The 17,837-nt window shown below is 34.3% G+C and overlaps 1 protein-coding gene across 2 annotated transcripts in view; it reads right to left on the bottom strand.

The window, feature by feature from the left end:
* LOC110699833 overlaps positions 1–17,071 on the bottom strand; it is a 34,829-nt gene extending 17,758 nt beyond the window's left edge. Inside the window, exons 1-8 of one of the 2 annotated variants that reach the window (XM_021877346.1) lie at positions 16,872–17,071; positions 16,454–16,728; positions 16,278–16,352; positions 16,139–16,197; positions 15,894–16,029; positions 7,589–7,685; positions 7,424–7,490; positions 4,831–4,929 (exon numbers count right to left, since the gene is read on the bottom strand). In XM_021877346.1, the coding sequence (XP_021733038.1) occupies positions 4,831–4,929; positions 7,424–7,490; positions 7,589–7,685; positions 15,894–16,029; positions 16,139–16,197; positions 16,278–16,352; positions 16,454–16,706 (786 nt within the window). In that variant the 5' untranslated portion in view covers positions 16,707–16,728; positions 16,872–17,071. The remainder of the gene's footprint in view (positions 1–4,830; positions 4,930–7,423; positions 7,491–7,588; positions 7,686–15,893; positions 16,030–16,138; positions 16,198–16,277; positions 16,353–16,453; positions 16,729–16,871) is intronic. The other variant, XM_021877352.1, reaches the window with a different exon arrangement.
* Between the last annotated feature and the right edge of the window lie 766 nt (positions 17,072–17,837).

Raw genomic sequence — 17,837 nt, 5'->3', positions numbered from 1 at the left:
AACTGCCATTTACTCGTGTTCAAAAGAGACTAAAATTATGATCCGAATGGCACGGGTAACATAATCACTGCAATGTTAGTTTGATTGTAATAAAATACTTCCTTTGTTTTTATTTAGTTGCATCACATATATAATTGCTGATACCTAGACAATTTTTGGAGTAGAGAGAAAAAATAAAGAGGGCCCATGTGATAGAAGAGAGATAGAAAGAATTTATTATTTAAAAGGGAAAGTGATGCATCTAAATTGAAACTTCCATTTTTAGAAAGTGATGCGTCTAATAAAAAACAAAGGAAGTTACAAAAACTAAATAAATAATTCAAGCTCATAATTCAATATATTTGTAGGTAAAAATCAGCAGAAGGCCATCAATGAATAAGCTTGATTACTTAGCAAGCAAAGATCGAGCAAGTCCCAGTAATTCTTTTTATACTAGCTGAACTTCAAGAATGCCTGATAGAAAGTTAATGCTCATGTTAGCTAAATGAGTTCACACATGAAAAAAATATATTCTTGGTTTTAGGAAGGGAGTTTTCACGAGATACCTTGTACCTCCAACAATTTCACACAACCAAAAATTTATGACATGTTAAATTCTTTATGTAAATAACGTCAATGGGGACATGTGAAGAGTAGTTTATGAATTACATAGAAGTAAAATGTAAACTGAAATTTTCCTGTTTTAAAATTATAATCCCTCCATCCCAAATTTATTATGACATTCATAATGGCAAATAATTTTAGACGATAAGTTGCTTGGATATCAATTGTTAAATTATTAGAAAAGTAAATGTGAAAGGAGATAGTGCGGTATTATTTAATGAAAAATTAGAAATGACATTAAATAGTGGGACATTTTTACTGCCTTTGTTAAGAATTAGTTGCAACTTTGAAATATTTAATCTCACAATAATGCCCAAAGTTGCAACTAATACTCAATGGAGGTAAAATATTGAATGTAAAAGATCGTGACCGCTTAATAATGCAAAGTGAGAGGAATTAAATAATAGTGGGACCTTTCCTAATTCAAATTAGATTAATAAGGAAAGTGCAAAAATTAATTTTGGATGAAATGAGGTTTATTTTAATGTATATATTCAAAATAAAAAATAATAAAAATAAGATAAAATTATATATATATATATATATATATATATATATATATATATATATATATTTACTTTCTCCGTTCTCAAATTAATTGCAACAATTGGAGTTTCACGCATCTCGACGCACTACTTTAACCTTTAATACTACCTCCGATACAGATTATGTGCAATGATTTGACATAAAGCAGAGAGGGAAAATGTCTAATCGTTGCACATAACCTGTAACGGAGGTAGTATCTTCAATTATCTACAACTAAAAATAATAAAAAGCTAATACTATGAAAGAACAATCCAAACAAATATAACAAGACTCCACTTTACTATATTTTTCCTTGCATAAAAATTATAATAAATTGCCACATGATATTGAGTATATAATGTAAAAACCCAATATTTTGCAATTATTAAAGGACAAAAGAATGTAATTAAAGTGTGTAGTACAGTACTGTGGAATTGATCATTGGCAAATGTGTCCGATTAAAGTTCTACATGTAATATGGGAGAGAGAGAGTAGTATAATAACTTCCTTTATGTGTTAAAATAAAATACATATAATAGTATCCATTTCAAATTAGTTTAAGGAATAGGAAAAATACACTTTAATAATCTCAACTATTGTCTATTTATCTACAATAATTTCAACTAAGGTTTATTTTTTAATAATCCTAACTATGCACCCAGTTTTCCTAGAATAGACCCAGCCGGTCATCAACCTAATATAACAGATTGCTTTGACATGTTGTATCACGTGAGTGGTTCAAAAAAAATTAAAAAATAAAAAATAATTATTATAAATCTGAAAAAATAAAAAGAAAAACCCTCTCCTCCCTAACAGCCCCACCCATCACCCTAGCCTAGCCGGATTCCGCCATCACCTCGTCGTAAACCTCCCCTACCACTCCACCAAAAACAACCACCTTCCCCAACACCCCCAGCCCCGAAACTGCCCACTCCCTTCCCCCCACCACCGAAATTGCCTTAAATTAACCCCCGCCCATCCGCGAAACCACCCCATCCTCCCACTTGTTTGCCCGATTGCGAAACCACCCCAACCTCCCTCCTAATCCGCTTAGCTCCACTCGTGAAACCACCTAAACCTCCCTCCTTATCTCCTTCTCCAGCTAGATCCGCACGCTAGCAAAACTCCCTAACCTCCCCTGTGCCAATTATTGGAGGTCAATTGTAGTTTCATGGTGGTTGAATTGTTGGTGGCAGCTTATTTGTTGACGTCAATGTGTCAATGTTGTAGTTGTTGTTGCGGCGCCAAGAGCGATTAGGTGTGGGTTGGATCGTAGTTGGTGGTTTTAGGGGTTGGGAAGGTCGTCGCTGGCCTATGTTACATGGACTCCAGTACGTGTGACACGTGTCCAAGTGTCCGATTCGTCAATTTCCAAAATTTTAGGACACGGGGACTTTGTCCTATATTTGGACATGGGTGCGGAGACGGGCACTTCTATTTTTTGCAAAAAAAAATTATACATTACAAAATGTTTTAATACTCATAAATTTTAAAAATTAAATTTTTTTATCATATTCTTGTAATATAAATTATATGATTACTATTTCTTGTTATAATTATTCTAGTACTTTCTCTAAAATGAATTGTTTACTGCTGTAAATATTGGGTAATGTAACACATAAAAGTAATTTTGGTTAAAGTTAGTAGTCAAAAAGTCAAAAGCAAAACAAGTGGTATTGAAAATGACATTTGTCATATACCCTTTACCCTACCCCCCCACCTTTCTGACGGCCCCACTCATTTCCTCTTCCTGCCTTTCTCTCTCTCCTCCTCCTCTTTCCTTTTCACTCTCTGGTTTCAATGGAGTCAAAGAAAATTTCGCACGCAACCCCTGCTCTGAAGTGTCCGAGTGCAAATAGCCGAATCTGACACGAATTTTAATTTTGTGTCTGTGTCCGCGTCGTGTCTACACGAACACTTTGGGATTTTAGCCGAGTCTAGTGAACATAGTCGCTGGCAATAAAGTATGCGAAGGTGATTAGGGGTTGGGAGGGCCCGTTGACCGGTGGTTTTGGGGTGGTTGGTGGTTGGCCTAGGGTTTCATGGTGGGTGAAGGGAGAAGGGGGTGGCTGGATGGTTTTTGTTAATTTGTTTTTTATTCTTTTTTTTATTTTTTTAATACTAAGCAGATCATGTGCTGACATGTGGCTTTTAAAATTTAATTTAAAAAAAAGGTTTATAGTAGATAACCGGTTTTCAAGTGTGTTGGAGGCAAACTGACGTAATAGTTTGGATTATTAAAAATAAACCTTAGATGGGATTATTGCAGGTAAATCGACAATAGTTGAGATTATTAAAGAGTATTTAAACTTAGAACTAAAAGAGGTATTGAACATACCCTAGTATAAAGATAATTATTTGGGTGAGGTTTTAGGTGTACATAACCAGCTTTGCAGAACTTTGATTTTTTAAGTTATGAAACTTTGTAAAGTTATTATATACTATCAATCTTCTCTTTTTACTTACAGTAGTTTATTCTTTAGTTAATCTCTAGTTTTACTTAATTGAAAAAAAAAAATCAAAAACATGTTTAACTATTCTAATTATGCTTAATCTAGCTAGCTTTTCTTGAGTAGTGTTGATTGCTTCATTGCTGAATAAAAACAAGGAATGTAAGAGGAATTGTTGATTGTTTTAGAGAAAGTGAGAAAATATAATGAGGTTAGAGGGGTATTAGTGATTTATAAGTAATTAAAAAAAGTTATTGGATGGACCCTGCCATAATAAAATAAAGGATTTTGTTAATGCACTAGAATTTGGATGAAATGAGGGTTATATAGGATGGAGGGAGTACCAGCCATTATATTGATTTATGAGGTAAAACCTATTATTGATTATCTTAAGGCATAAGGCATACTACTCATACTCCCTCTGTCCCCAAATGATAGTCCCTTATGGACAAATTTTAGTCCCAAAATGTTCACCCCATTTGTTTTTTCCAACAACCATTAATATTAAACTTTACCAAAATTCCCTCCAATTTACAACAATATTTGTGCAAATTTAACTTTTCCATGTAAATTTGTTTTCCCATGTACTTTTATTACCTTCTCTCTGAACTTTTTTGCATACCCTATGTCAATTTACTTTTTCAATGTACTTTTACTATTCTTATTTGTGTTTATTAATTCCCGTGAAAAATGCCCATACGGGACTATCAATAGGGGACGGAGGGAGTAAAGTTTATCTTCCTCCATTCCTTAAGTTCAAAAAAAGGACGTGAGAGAGTTTGAAAGTGGGTCCTTTTTTGCCTTCTAGGGAAGGAGATTGAGGTTCTAAAAATAAATTGTATCCAAAAAGTGGGGAAAAAGAGGGTAGAAAGGAAAATTCTAAATAATAAATTGAAAGTAGGTAGAACTTCATGAAACGGATGGAAATTGAAAGTGGGAAGAACTTTAAGAAATTCAGAAAGTAAGCTTCAGTTAAGTCTACTTAATATAAAAATAAAATAAAAAAATAAAAAATAAAAATAAAAAAAAGCTATAACGGTTAAACATTAAAGTCTTACGAAGAGATATTTAAATCACTTCCTCTATATTAACATTACATGATTAGAAGTTTCAAATTCATTACAACATTTCCTTCTATGTGGTTCCTCTCTCTTTTTATCACATGGGTCACTCTTTTAATATCGCTACATATCACTCCTCAAAACATGGGCTGCTCATCATTTCATCCCTTGTAGGAAGGTGATTCACATACCTGTTGCCAGTATTTCACCATTTCACATGCAAGCCTTCTCTTAACAGCAAGTGTAGCTTTGGCGCTATCAATTGCCATTCCCAGTTGGATATCTACACCCTGAATTCATCATTAACTTAAATTCATATATAAAAAAAAAATAAAATAAAATAAAAATAAAAAAAAAGGATAAAATTGCTCCTCTTTGATCTATAAGACTCCAATGTCTAGCATAACTCTACAATTTTGTGTATTAAACATGTAGTTCAAAATCAAAGATCACGCATTGTTATTCTGACAAGGTGCAAGCATTGTGCACCCATGTGCACCAACTAAAACTAACTTGCATTTCTTTCCAAAACAAATAATTATTGAATAAAAACACCTTAGTTCTTCATTAGGACAATCCAATAAGAGATTCAATCTATATAAACCCCACTTCCCCCTTTTAATATCCTATATCAACAAGAAAGTACCTCTTAGGTCTAACTAGTCTAGGCATCCTACATCAAACCATATATGACTAGCACTTCAATTGAAATAATTGATTGCAACACTTGCTTTTCTCATCCATTTTTAATTAATTGTAGCACTTCTTTGTTTTGTAAAGCTCAACTAATATATTAGTATTTGGAATTTTTTTTACCACCTAAAAATTACCCGATATTGGCTTTTCCCACCTAATCTTTTCTTTTTAATTTTATATTAACACCACAAAAAAAAACCAAAAAAAAATTTCTTCCATTAAATCTAATGGAATTAAAAAATTTATTTGATTTTCATGTCAAAAACATGGTTTCTTGAGGTTTTAAGGTTCATTTTAGCCCAAAAGGGTAGACTTGATGTCCAAATTGACAAAAAAAACTATAAGAAGTGCCTTATTTTCATGTTTCACGCAAAAAAAAAAAAAAAAAAAAAAAGAGGCATTTTTGATAATTTTTTTGTCAATTTGGACCTTAAATCGGACCCTACAAGGCCAAAATGAGTTTGGCACAAAAATTGAAAAACAAAATTACAGCGTTACATTTAACAGATTTCATGGGCGGTGGTGAAAACCAATTTTTAGATTTTTGTGGTAGTAAATCAATCAATCAATCAAAGCCTTATTCCCATAAGTGGGGTCGGCTTTTTGTGGTAGTAAAATAAAACATAAAAATTAAAAAAAATAAAAAATAAAAAAAAATAGGTAGTAAAAGCCAATATCGTTTTTTTTTTTTTTTTTAGTAAAAATCAAAATAACCTTATTATTTCTCTCTCCCAATGACCCCAACCCTACTTGAACTACAAAATAATAATCTCTATCTCCCACCATCTTCACTTGCGCTACTACTTTATTAATATCTTCCCCATTAACAACTAAGTATACCCCCCCCCCCCCTCTTTATATTATAATTCTCCCACTTTAGTCCCCCATATAGTTTTCTTTGTATGCTATTATAGAAAATTTGCAACACAGAGTAAATAAAATTAATATTGCATGACTTTTATACCAATCAGATAATCAATCAAATCCTTAAAATGTAATAGACAAATAATCTGATTTTTTTTTTTTTTAATAATTGAATAGGAAGAAATAAAAAGATGGAAGCTTACATACTGATTGACAATGGCAAAAAGGTTACAAAATAATAGGTATAATACCTTTAAGCTATTACTCTCAAAAGCCATAACTCTCTAAGGTTTTCCTTCAATAAAAATTTCTGCCTACCTTCTCAATACCTCTCTTCCATTTTAATATTTACATTCTGTATCACTAGGATGATTCTAGACTTTGCTTTTATCTCATGTGCACAGTTGGCATCTCTAGGTTCATAGCATATTTTCTTATGTACTACAGTTGATGGTTACAAACATACAAAACTACCCATAATACCCTTTCCTTAAGTCGGTTCATTACACATTCCCTATGTATTCAATTTCAACAGCATAGTCATACTATTCAACAGCCAAATAATATAGATTATGATGATCAAAAAGCATATCAACGATAAATGGTGAAAAGTCAGATTTACAAAATTTCAATCTAATATCATCTTTCTAGTCATTTACCTGATATTCCCGCCCATCAAATTATATAGACAAGAATTATCTAATGCATAACGGTTGAAAGATGCTAATAAAAGGATCAAATCAACTCAAAGAGACAATTATTTTTAGAGAATTCTCTTTCATTTATGTAAGATGTATTTTTACTACAAAAATTTGTATACTATATATCCATGAGAGAGGAAGTGTGAACACAAAGATGTGTTTGTGTATCTTTATATGTGTATGTAGGAGTGTCTGTGTATACTTGCAATAGAAATTTGCATGATATGTATCCAAGAGAGAGGAAGTGTAAAAACAAAGATGTGTTTGCGTATCTTTATATGTGTATGTAGGAGTTTCAGCCTATACTTGCAATAGTTGCAACACACACATAAAACCATAGTTGTCCCTCTTCTAACTAGCATTTATGTTAGAAAAGCCTTCACAAGTATCAACGAGTAGTCAACTCAATGAAAAAATAGATTACATATTTGAAGGTGTAGAAAAAAAGAAAGCAATGCTCTTTCTGGGATGAGGGTGTAAATTATTATGCACATGAAGTAAATAAATTAGAAGATACAACTACCTGGCCCAATGCCTGCAAGGACAGAGCCCGTATAACTCCTTCAGCTAGGTCTACTGGTAAATTTCTCCTAATCAAGGATGATAGATAGTGAGCATTGTGACAAAACCTACCCTTCATTACAATTAGAACTTAGAGACCATGGTTAAAAAGTATGCGATTCCAAACCTCATTTCAGCTGAAAGCTGCGGAAAAACATGGCGCACAGCACAATCAAGGTATCCAGCTGCCTTCAAGAAGATATCAACAGAAGCACGCCTGCTTTCTGTATGAATAGGACAACAATACTAATGAACAATGATGAAAAAAAACCTATTGAGGTCTCAAATACATGTAAGAATATCCAATTAATGATAAATAAACATGCAAGATTTAAAAATTATATTGTTGCACATAACTAAGATTCCACATAAGAGTAGTACACCCTGTGTACCTCCCAAGTTTAATAGTCAAATTATCTATTTTAGATGCCCTGAGATTGTTGTGAAGTTCCCAACAATTATAAAGTAAAGCATTCAATACAAAACTAAATGAGTATTAGTACCAAGCATTTAATGTACTAGCTCTAACTCTTATTATCTGTTTTTCACTTTTGACTTTCCAACCATAGTCTTATGGTTTGGAAAGGAAAATATCAAGTAGTAGGTTTTGTTATAAGAATCTGATCCTTTCACACTTCTACTCCATGTATTCCTTTTTATTCATTACATTTGGTGTCGTGCACACAAATTAACGAATAATTAGAAATACTTTCTTTTTTTATTATAAATTGATAGATTATACGTAAATGATTACTTTAATTAAAGAGGAGCCTGGAGAGATGCAACAACTGGATGAATTATTAATAAAAAAAAAAAAAATTAAACATTGATTTCAACGAGTATAATGACGGGCACATATTTTTTATAAAATATAGACATAATTAAATATTTTGAAAGTTGATATTAGAAAACATAAAGAATAAGTGGAACGCCCAAAACAGAATCAATAAAGCACGAAATGAAAGAAGAGAAAAACTTTTTTATATTCTTTTTGACATTCGACTTCCCGACTCCACTGTTTCTTTTTCCATATCCTCATATTATTTTGGCGATAATTTAACTATATATTTTAAAATTTTGAAATGTAAATGTAGATCATATATCTTTGGTTACAACTCTTACAAGTCTTACAACTTTTAATGAAACACCTATCAATATACTTCCTTTGTTTTTATTTACTAGCAACACTTCTCAATTCACATTTGCCTGGACATTATGTGATTGAACAATACCTCTAATAATCCATATTTTAAATTTAGAAAAAATTGAATTTTATGAAATTATAATCAAGGCAAATCCAAGAAGATCCCACCAGAGCATATTTTTCCTTAACTTTCCTTAACTATAAATTAGTAAAACTGATCGATGTGGAGTATATGAATAATACATAAGTAAAAGTGTTTCAATAAAAAAAACAAAGTATATTTCAATACACTTGATTTAAATTACACACACAAAAATACTATAATAACATATTCGTATCACAGCCATCGTGCCCCGGTCCTCATGTTACTCGGACTCGAATAACCATGATACGTACTTAAGTGTGAGCAACTTCATGATAAACACTTTCCCAGTTTTTGTCTATAATAGAATGTCCAAGTATCCTACTCATGCCCAAGTGTCAAGGGTCTAACATAAGTACGTGAGGTGAAATGAAAAGTCGAAACATAGCCAATCCACTATGTTACTTGGACTCGAATACCCATATCTTTGATACAAATTTAAGTTTTCGATTCAGCAATTTCATAAAAAAACACTTTCTGGATTGTTGTCTTAAATGAAGTGTCCAAGTATCCTACTCATGTCCAGGTTACAAGGGACCAACACGAGTACTTGAGAAGAAATGAAGAGTTGAAACAAAGCCAATTACAATGAACACTATGTTACTTGGACTCGAATAACCATGTCCCAATAAAATTTAAGGGTCTCATTCAGCAATTTCAAAAAAAAACCTCCTTCACGGCTTTTGTCTAAGATGAAGGATCCTTATCATACTCATGTCCAAGTGTCAAGGGTCCAACACAAGTACTTCAAGTGAAATGAAGTGTCGAAACATAACCAATCTACAATCAACACATCATTTCCGTTCCCACGACAACATAACCATTCCCTAGATTGTGACCAAAACACAATATTAGGGAGTGGCAAAGCCATTGCCATAATAAAATTCTAAGAAAAATCCAGCTCTAACTGTAATTATTGGAAAGATCTTGGGCATTGGTAGTCATTGGTTCATGAACATTTGCCTTGGTATATGTTTCCAATTTCAGTATTTAGATTTGAGTAGTAAAAAATGAAGTAGTGAAAAGTGATAACCATGATTGCAATTATACATAAGACCACCATGATTGTTTTTACACAGCTATTTTGAGTTTCTTAAATAAAAGACTCAATCTTCATACATTTCTTGGATTTTAATAAATTTATTATACGATTATGGTTGTATGTATTCGTTTTTCATGAGGAAAAACGAGTTAAAGAATTTTTTGTGACAAAATGATAGAATTCGGTTGAGAGGCGATAGTTCAAGGCTCGGTTTAAGAATCAAAGTTTAGCACAATGGCAATGTTTAACCAATCATAAACACATGCTAAGCTTATGTTTTTCATATGATAATCAAAACTCAAATCTCTACTGAAAATGTTATAACCTAAAGCCCTTTATATAGGAAAAATAAACTATGGAACTTTCTAAAAACAAAAGATAAACTAATTTTAAAACTAAATCTATCATAATATAAGATAGATAACTACTAAATATTATCTATAATAATGTTACAAGGTACGCGATTCGATTCGAAACGTGGTACGGAAATGGATACGCGGTACGCTACCCATGATGAACCCGGTACAATTGGGTACGAAATAAATAAAATAATAAAATATATGGGTGATTTTTATTAATAAGAATTTGATTTGGAAAATAATATAAACCGTAGTTGTATCCTAGCTTGAATTTATGTGGGTTGGTTAAGAAAATAGAGTACATAATATATGTATATATAATATATACTACCTCCGGTTCATTTTACTTGCAACAATTTCCATTTTGGGGTGGTTTAAATTACTTGCAACAAATTTTTTTTTCCTTATTTGGTAACTTTTGGGCTGTAAAATGACATATATGCCCTTAATTTTTTTCTAATCTATCTTAATAACACTCCTAATTTCATTTGCTTAGGGTTTGTTTGGCATCATTTTTGTTTTTAGTTTCCTATTTTTTTAAATTCAAAAAACAAAAAACAGGAAACAAGAAAAAGGTGTTTCCACTTTTTTTTTGTCAGTTTTCAAAATTATTATGATTTTAATAAGTTTAAATAATTTTTGATTCATTATGTGACATATATCCTATACTTTTATGCAACAAAAAACCAAAAAACAGAAAACCACAGCAATGCCAAACGAATCCTTAGTTTTATGTTTTAATTAATTAACCTAACTATTCCCACCAAATTTACCCCTTCCCCTTTAAATTCCTTCATCTCCCAACCACCTTCATTGAATCTGCATTCAATTCAGAATGAAAATGGTTAAGAGAATTAAATTCTAGAAAATTTTTCAGAAATCCCACCCCCTCCCCCAAACCCTACCTCTTTAAATCTCTCACTCTCTTACACTCTTACTCTCTCTCCTCTCCGCCTCCTCTTTCTTCTCAAGAATTGTGGGTTTTTTCCTCTTTCTCTCTCTTCATTTTCTAGGTTTTCGACTACGATTCACCTTAATTCACCCTTAAAATGTCTTCTACTCAACCTAAAATTGTAGTTGTAGATCTGGTAAGCCATGAGTCCTTTTCTTCAGGATCCACACGATCCCCACCTAAACCAGGCATTACTACGTATATACCTCGTCGTGGTTTTGGTATGATGAAGCCACTCCGTCGTGCTTCAGCTCGTAGAAAGATTCTAGAAGCGAAGCTTGCTAAATCAAGCGACGAGGATGAGAAGCCCACAAAGAGTTCTGGGTCTAGAAGGCCTGTTCCGCCACCTCACAGCCATAGTGGTGGTTGTTCCAGTTGCTTCGCCACCACCGGACGCCAATTCTGAAACTGGGTCTTCTTTGTTCCCGGAGCTGACTGCTGGAGAAGTCCTTGAGCCACCTGCTTCCCATCCCATGATGGGTGGGAGTACGTTTGGGCCTAGCGATGGTACTAAGCGCTTGAGATCCGGCTTACCCGAGGGACAGGATCCAATCCAGATGACGTACTGGAGGCTGCAGATCTACTACCCCCCGGTAGTCCCTTCCCCCATACTAATTGGGGGCATAATTTCTAATACCCTAATCTTCTTCTTTTGTTCCAATTTGTGGTTAATTATGCTATTGATGAGACCCCTGTTTTTTGTTATGCTATTTCTGCTTGTGTTCGTTGTTTGGGCATGAATTGATGAGTCCTCTGTTATGTTTGGATTTGTTGTTTGGGTATGAATTGTTGGTTGTTTGGGTATGAATTGTTGTTTGGATATGAATTGGTCTGTTGGTTGACTTGATTAGTTGTGTTGTTGTGTTGGTGGAATGCTGGTTTGATTTTGTTGATGAGTCCCCTTTGTGTAATGCATTGAGTCCCACCCCCCCCCCCCACACACAACTTGCATCAAATTGAATCTCATCCAAATGATAAAGGGACTCATCTGATAGCTATTTGAGTGTCATGGCTGCTTTAGTTACCTCTGTTTGAGGTTTCCATTGAGGTACCATAACTCATTGATGCCTTGAAAGATAATTGTAACCCTTTATGGATGATTAGTACCCGAAAAAGGTTTTGTTTGCATTAATGACAAAAGGTTGTGATTTTTACAAAACCAAACTTAAGCAGCATACAAGACTGCCTAAGAATGTGTAACTTAATTATGTACCAAAATACCCTAACCAATACCAACAAAAACAATAAAAAAACATGTTAAGATTGTCCTGGTTATGTGTGGCAGTCTTTGCCTTAGCTGGTATGAGTTTGCTTCCTTGTATTCTTCAATCTGCATCAACTTCCATTTGGAATTCATTTGCACCAGTACTTGGGATTGTGATTGAATCAAGATAGTTAACAACTTTTGCAATTAGTTCCTTGTCTACCTCTAGCAAATCTGGTAGAATACCTTGCCTGTCTAGACTTCTTTTTTCCATGTGTGGTGGTGTGTAGTTATTTCGACTGAAGTGTAATCCAATTGTATTTGTTCTGGATCAAATCCTTTGAATGCTATTTCAACTTCTTTAATAAGATCATCTAAATTATGAGGGAATGACTGATACTGCAGTGATTGAATGACATTGAAGAGTCCTAAGTCTAGAACATTCATGTGAGCTGGTTGAAAAACAAACTGTATGTTGAATCCATATGCTTGACATGCTGCTTGAAACTCTGGATCTTGTGGTATTTGGTGAGGCCTAGCATTGTCCCATTGAATATTTCGCAGCTGTGGGGGCCATTGTGCATGTATTGTGGGCAACACATGATTAAGTAGCATGTCCCTTATTGCTTCTTTGTTTATATTCTGGACTACCTTAGCCTTTATGGTTCCCTTGACTCTGTTTTTACACTTTTTATTTGCTTCTTCGTACTTCACAAAAGGGAATAGACCATACTTCCCATCATGTAAGAGTTGTTTGTTTGCATCATACAATGGTTTCCCTATCATGCCCATAAACATAGTCTTCACCTTAAACCATCTGGACTGTGTGCTCTGGATTGTCTTCTGTTGGAAGAAGATAGAATGTCCTTGTTTCTGGGTTTATGAAAAACCACTTCTCATCAATGTGTATCCATTGTTGCATGTCTTCAAATGAAGGGTCCCCTTTAGCAAGAATTGGGGTAATGTGACTAAGAACCCATTTCAGTCTTGCTATTTTATGATTGTCAGTGAGTGTTGGTTTGTTTGTGCTTGTGTGTGTTCTCAGTCTACCCCGTTTCCTTAACCTGTGAATAGCAGACTTAAAAACATGAAGTGCTGCAGCATATCCTCTTTCAGTTTGTCTCTTGTACAAAGGCACAGATGTTAAAAATTCATTAGAGTACTCTTTTTGTTTTCTGCTAATGGTACCTAATTTTTTGGTTCTAACATCTACAGCATTACCTTCTAACATGTGTTGCTTAATTACTTGAAACCATCTTGTTGTTGTTGATCTATGCACATGATGCTTTCTGGCCAAAATGGATAAAAAACCTCTAGGCAAAGAGTCTCCCTCCATATTGAGCATAATCTCCTCATTGGCGCTTTTCTTCCATTGTCATTTCTCTTCTTTGTCTGTCATACATATGTAGTGGACCATGTTATTCACCATCATCATCTGCATCATAACCAACTTCTTCTTCTGAGTTGCTACTGTCTTCATCAGATTCTTGATCAAAATAGGCTTCATTCCATGTTGTCATTGTTTGCTCCTCATTGTACAGTTGATTTTCATTAAAAAAAGAGTTCTATGTAGAACTTTGCCATGAGTCCCTTACCTTTTTTTTTTAGGTTGTCCGAAGGTGATGAAGTGGCGGCTAGAATTTTTTGGATGGTCTTCAATGGAGCCTAGAAGAACTGAACATGGATGCTGCTTTTGATTAACTTAGCACTTTGAATTTAGGCTAATTTAAAACTAATTGTAGGTTTGTGTAATTTGTAGGGAATTCGTTTAGTAAAAACTAAATAATTCACCTTAAACCCCCCAACCCCTCCCTGATCTCTCTTTTGGTTGATAAACAAACAGTAATGTGGTTTGGAAACTCCTCTTTTTATAAGGGGATTTGATTTGAATGGTATGAAGTTCAGGTTTTGGGGTGTTTGGCAAATTTTTTTAAATTGCCTTGAAATTTTGGGAGAGAATTTCGTGGGAAAGCAAAAAAAAAGGGGACCCCTCCTCAATTTGGCTGAAAAAAAGGGAGGGAATTCCCACCCATGTGAAAAGTCAAAATAATTTGGGTGGGAAAAGTCCACCTCACCAATTTTTCCCAGTACTTTTACTTTAATAAAAAAAGACCCTACATGGTTTCCCTCCTATTTTACTCCCTTAATTACTTAATCTTCACATGCTTAAAGCCCCTTAAAAGTTTTGCCTAGGTTTGCGTAAAGTTATCCTTTGTTGAACCGGAGGTAGTATATATATATAATAAAAAGCCCAAAGATTTAAGCCCACTTGGAATATAACCGTAGCTGCCACACTAAGTAGTATAAATAAAAAAATAATAGATATAAATAAAAACATCACTATAGACTTACTTTACCGGCTTAATAGTACTACCGTGTAAAAGAGGAGAGAGGAGAGAGAAAAAACTACTAAGATAAGTATAAAATCAGAAGAGAGAAATGCATAGGAAATATCGGAAAAAACCACTGAACCCCTTAGAGTCACTAGTTGCTACTAGAGTGGCCTCCTTCAGCGATCCACATCGCGAACCGCAGCGACTCAAGTCGCGTTTGTTCCGCGTTCCGATACGCACGACTCAGTTCGCGATTTGTGGCTACGTACCGCGAACCTTGTAACACTGATCTATAATAACCACCAAAAGGATAAATATTATTAACAAAAGATATAGTTTTAATGGCTCTTCTACATATTCTCTAGATATGCATCACACCACCTCTCCATAATCACAACATAAAGGATGCCATAACCGTGCATTTAAATAGTGTAGTATGGAGAAAAAAGAAGGGAAGAGAAAGTGAGATTTATCATCCGTTAATTGGATACGAGTGGAGAGAAAGGAGGGTTAAAGGGAAGAGAAAAGAATAAAACGATTAGTAAACAAAACCTTCAAATGTTCAAAAGATTTAAAGGAGAATGCAAGCTCAATTTCCTTCCCCTCATCTCCCTTTCTTTTTCTCTATGCTGTTGTACCATCTTTTTTCCTTCTCTAGTAGCTACTCAAACATAGTTTAAATAAGACAAACAAGGGTTTTGGAATCCACAACTTGTATACTAGAATGTCAAAATTTTCCTATAGGTTCCACAAAACCACTACAAAAATCTTCTTGGATTTCCTTTTTTTCTTTAAATCTCAAAATGATCTTTACATCTCCTAGACTTGGCATTTGGATATCTCCTCTTTCAAATAGGAAAATAAAAGGAAATCGTTCTTTCCTCACAAATCTTACCATCAAGAGAGACCATGTCCACCATTGTTCTAACTACTATGAACTTAGGAATCTGGGTTTGCCTACCTGGCCACTGCCCCGTCGTTTTGTAACCTGTTTGTAGTACGTAATAAATGAGAATTACATTTTCTTACACTAACTATTGACCTCAATATTTTTGGCCAGTGTAAATATTCACCTCTGCTTCGAAACATCAATTACTCAGAACAAGGAAGCAGCAACTTAAATTACCATCAGGAGGGCAAAGGAATTGATAACTATAATATCACCAGCCCAATATCTTGAAACATACTATAACACAAATAGTTAAAAGTGATATGGCAGTCTACTTCATAAACTGAAACATGAAATCTATGCCTACCATCTGAAACCTTTGGCTGATAGCCATCAGCAGATATTCTGGGAAGAAGTAATAGGTTGGCTTGTGATAATGATAGCATAGCCATCAAATGTAGGACAGACGATACCTCATACCAAGCATTAGACATGGCAGTTTCCTGAAGATTGGAAAACAGGAATTAATTGCTAAACTTCCTAATAAAAGCATACCATATGCTAACAAAAAAAAAATTAAAACTATAACATAAATGGATAATGAAACTCAACCTCGGCAACATCCTCCTGATTAACCCAAGCAAACTGTATCTTGTGTTGTAAAGGACTTCCTGAGAAAATAATGAAATGGCAAAAGTTGAATACGTCTAAATCAAGCATAATTATTCATACAAAATGATACGATGCTTACCATCTTTAACTAAACCCAGAAGAACTGGCAAATAATCTTCAAGGGCTTGCTGAAGATCAGCCAAAGTCGAACCTCCTGAATACAAGCAAAGGTTGTATGTTGAAAGTGTGAGAATACTATAATTCGCAATCCACAAAGCATAAAAATTGTAACTTCCATTCCAACAATCAACTAACCGTGTTGGGTAGCAGATTTTCTTCTTGATCTCGTAACTGTAAGAGCTTCATGGCCAACCATCACAACAATTTGGGTTCTAAGAGCAGACAAACGATCGACAACAGTTTTAGGTACATGATCACCAAGGCACTGAGAGAAATCTACAGGTTTAGGAATTCGAAGTCCGGGTACGAACACCGAGACTTCCCCAATATTGCTCGGCCGTCTTCTATTCCCACCGCCCTCCTTTGGTGTTGATGCAAAACACCCCATATCCTAAAATATCAAATACAAGCTATACCACAGTAATTATAGCATTTCAGTAATCAAACTATAATCAATCAGCCATAGTCTATAGATTAACCCTAATTTCAATTGAATCAATGATTAACACTAGATTGTGAAACTGATAACCGATGAGAAAGAAATATATCTTACTTGAGCTTCAATGGAGTAGAGAAAAGCTCACAAGCTGCTTCAACGGAGAATTCAGAGTAGCTTCAACGGAGAATAGCCGCTTCAATGGAGGAAAGAGACGGAGAGGGGTGCACGTGAAAAGCTCCAATATCCTTTTAATTCACTTTTTTTTTTCTCTGGAAATGATATAGTTGATCCACTTTGAGCAACATAATAACTCTACGAGTAAAAGCCGCAATTTGTTGTGCCTGTGGCAAACCTTCCTAGCATCTTGTCCAAAAATAAATAAAAACAAAAACAAAAGGTTTCCAACACTTATTATAATTGAATATAGCCATCAATGGGATGTTGGTGTAGTGGTGATTGGAAGTACACTTGATAGAGAGAACCCGTGTTCGATCCTCGTAACAACGGGAATAAGTGTGATCAGGTTGGAAAGAGATGCATTTGTAATGTTGTCAGGGTGAGAAATAGGAGAACGATTGAGATTTTTAGGTTGCAGACCAAAATGTTCACGTAGGTCAAGAAATGTATGAAAGTCTAAAGGAGTGTGTATGAGAAGAAAAACGGATTTGGGCGTTATAGTGGATGGATTAAGAAAAGGTAAGTGTTTCTCAAAGAATTGAACATCTCTAGAGACGAATATTCTCTTAGTGGACAAATCCATGACCTTATATGTCTTCTGGTCAGGAGGATACCCTAAAAAATACACTGAATTGCTATGGGATAAAATTTGCTTATCTAAGCCTTCAAGGTAGACACATAACAAAGGCATCCAAAAACTTTCAAGTGGTTCAATCCAGGCTTCTGTCCATGAAGCATGTCATATGAGGTGCTGAAATTAATTGAGCTGAGTGGCATCCTATTTATTAGATGTGTGGCACATAGCAAGCATTGTCCCAATAAAGACATACGAACATTAGACTGAAAATAGAGTTACTGAAAAAACCCTGTTTCGGGGTTTTTTGTGTCCCTCGGGAGAGTTAC

Source organism: Chenopodium quinoa, unplaced genomic scaffold (genome assembly GCF_001683475.1).
Source record: "Chenopodium quinoa cultivar QQ74 unplaced genomic scaffold, ASM168347v1, whole genome shotgun sequence".
Classification (NCBI taxonomy): Eukaryota; Viridiplantae; Streptophyta; class Magnoliopsida; order Caryophyllales; family Amaranthaceae; genus Chenopodium; species Chenopodium quinoa.
Note: the sequence above shows the minus strand (reverse complement) of the source record. Positions and strands in the feature narration are given on the sequence as shown.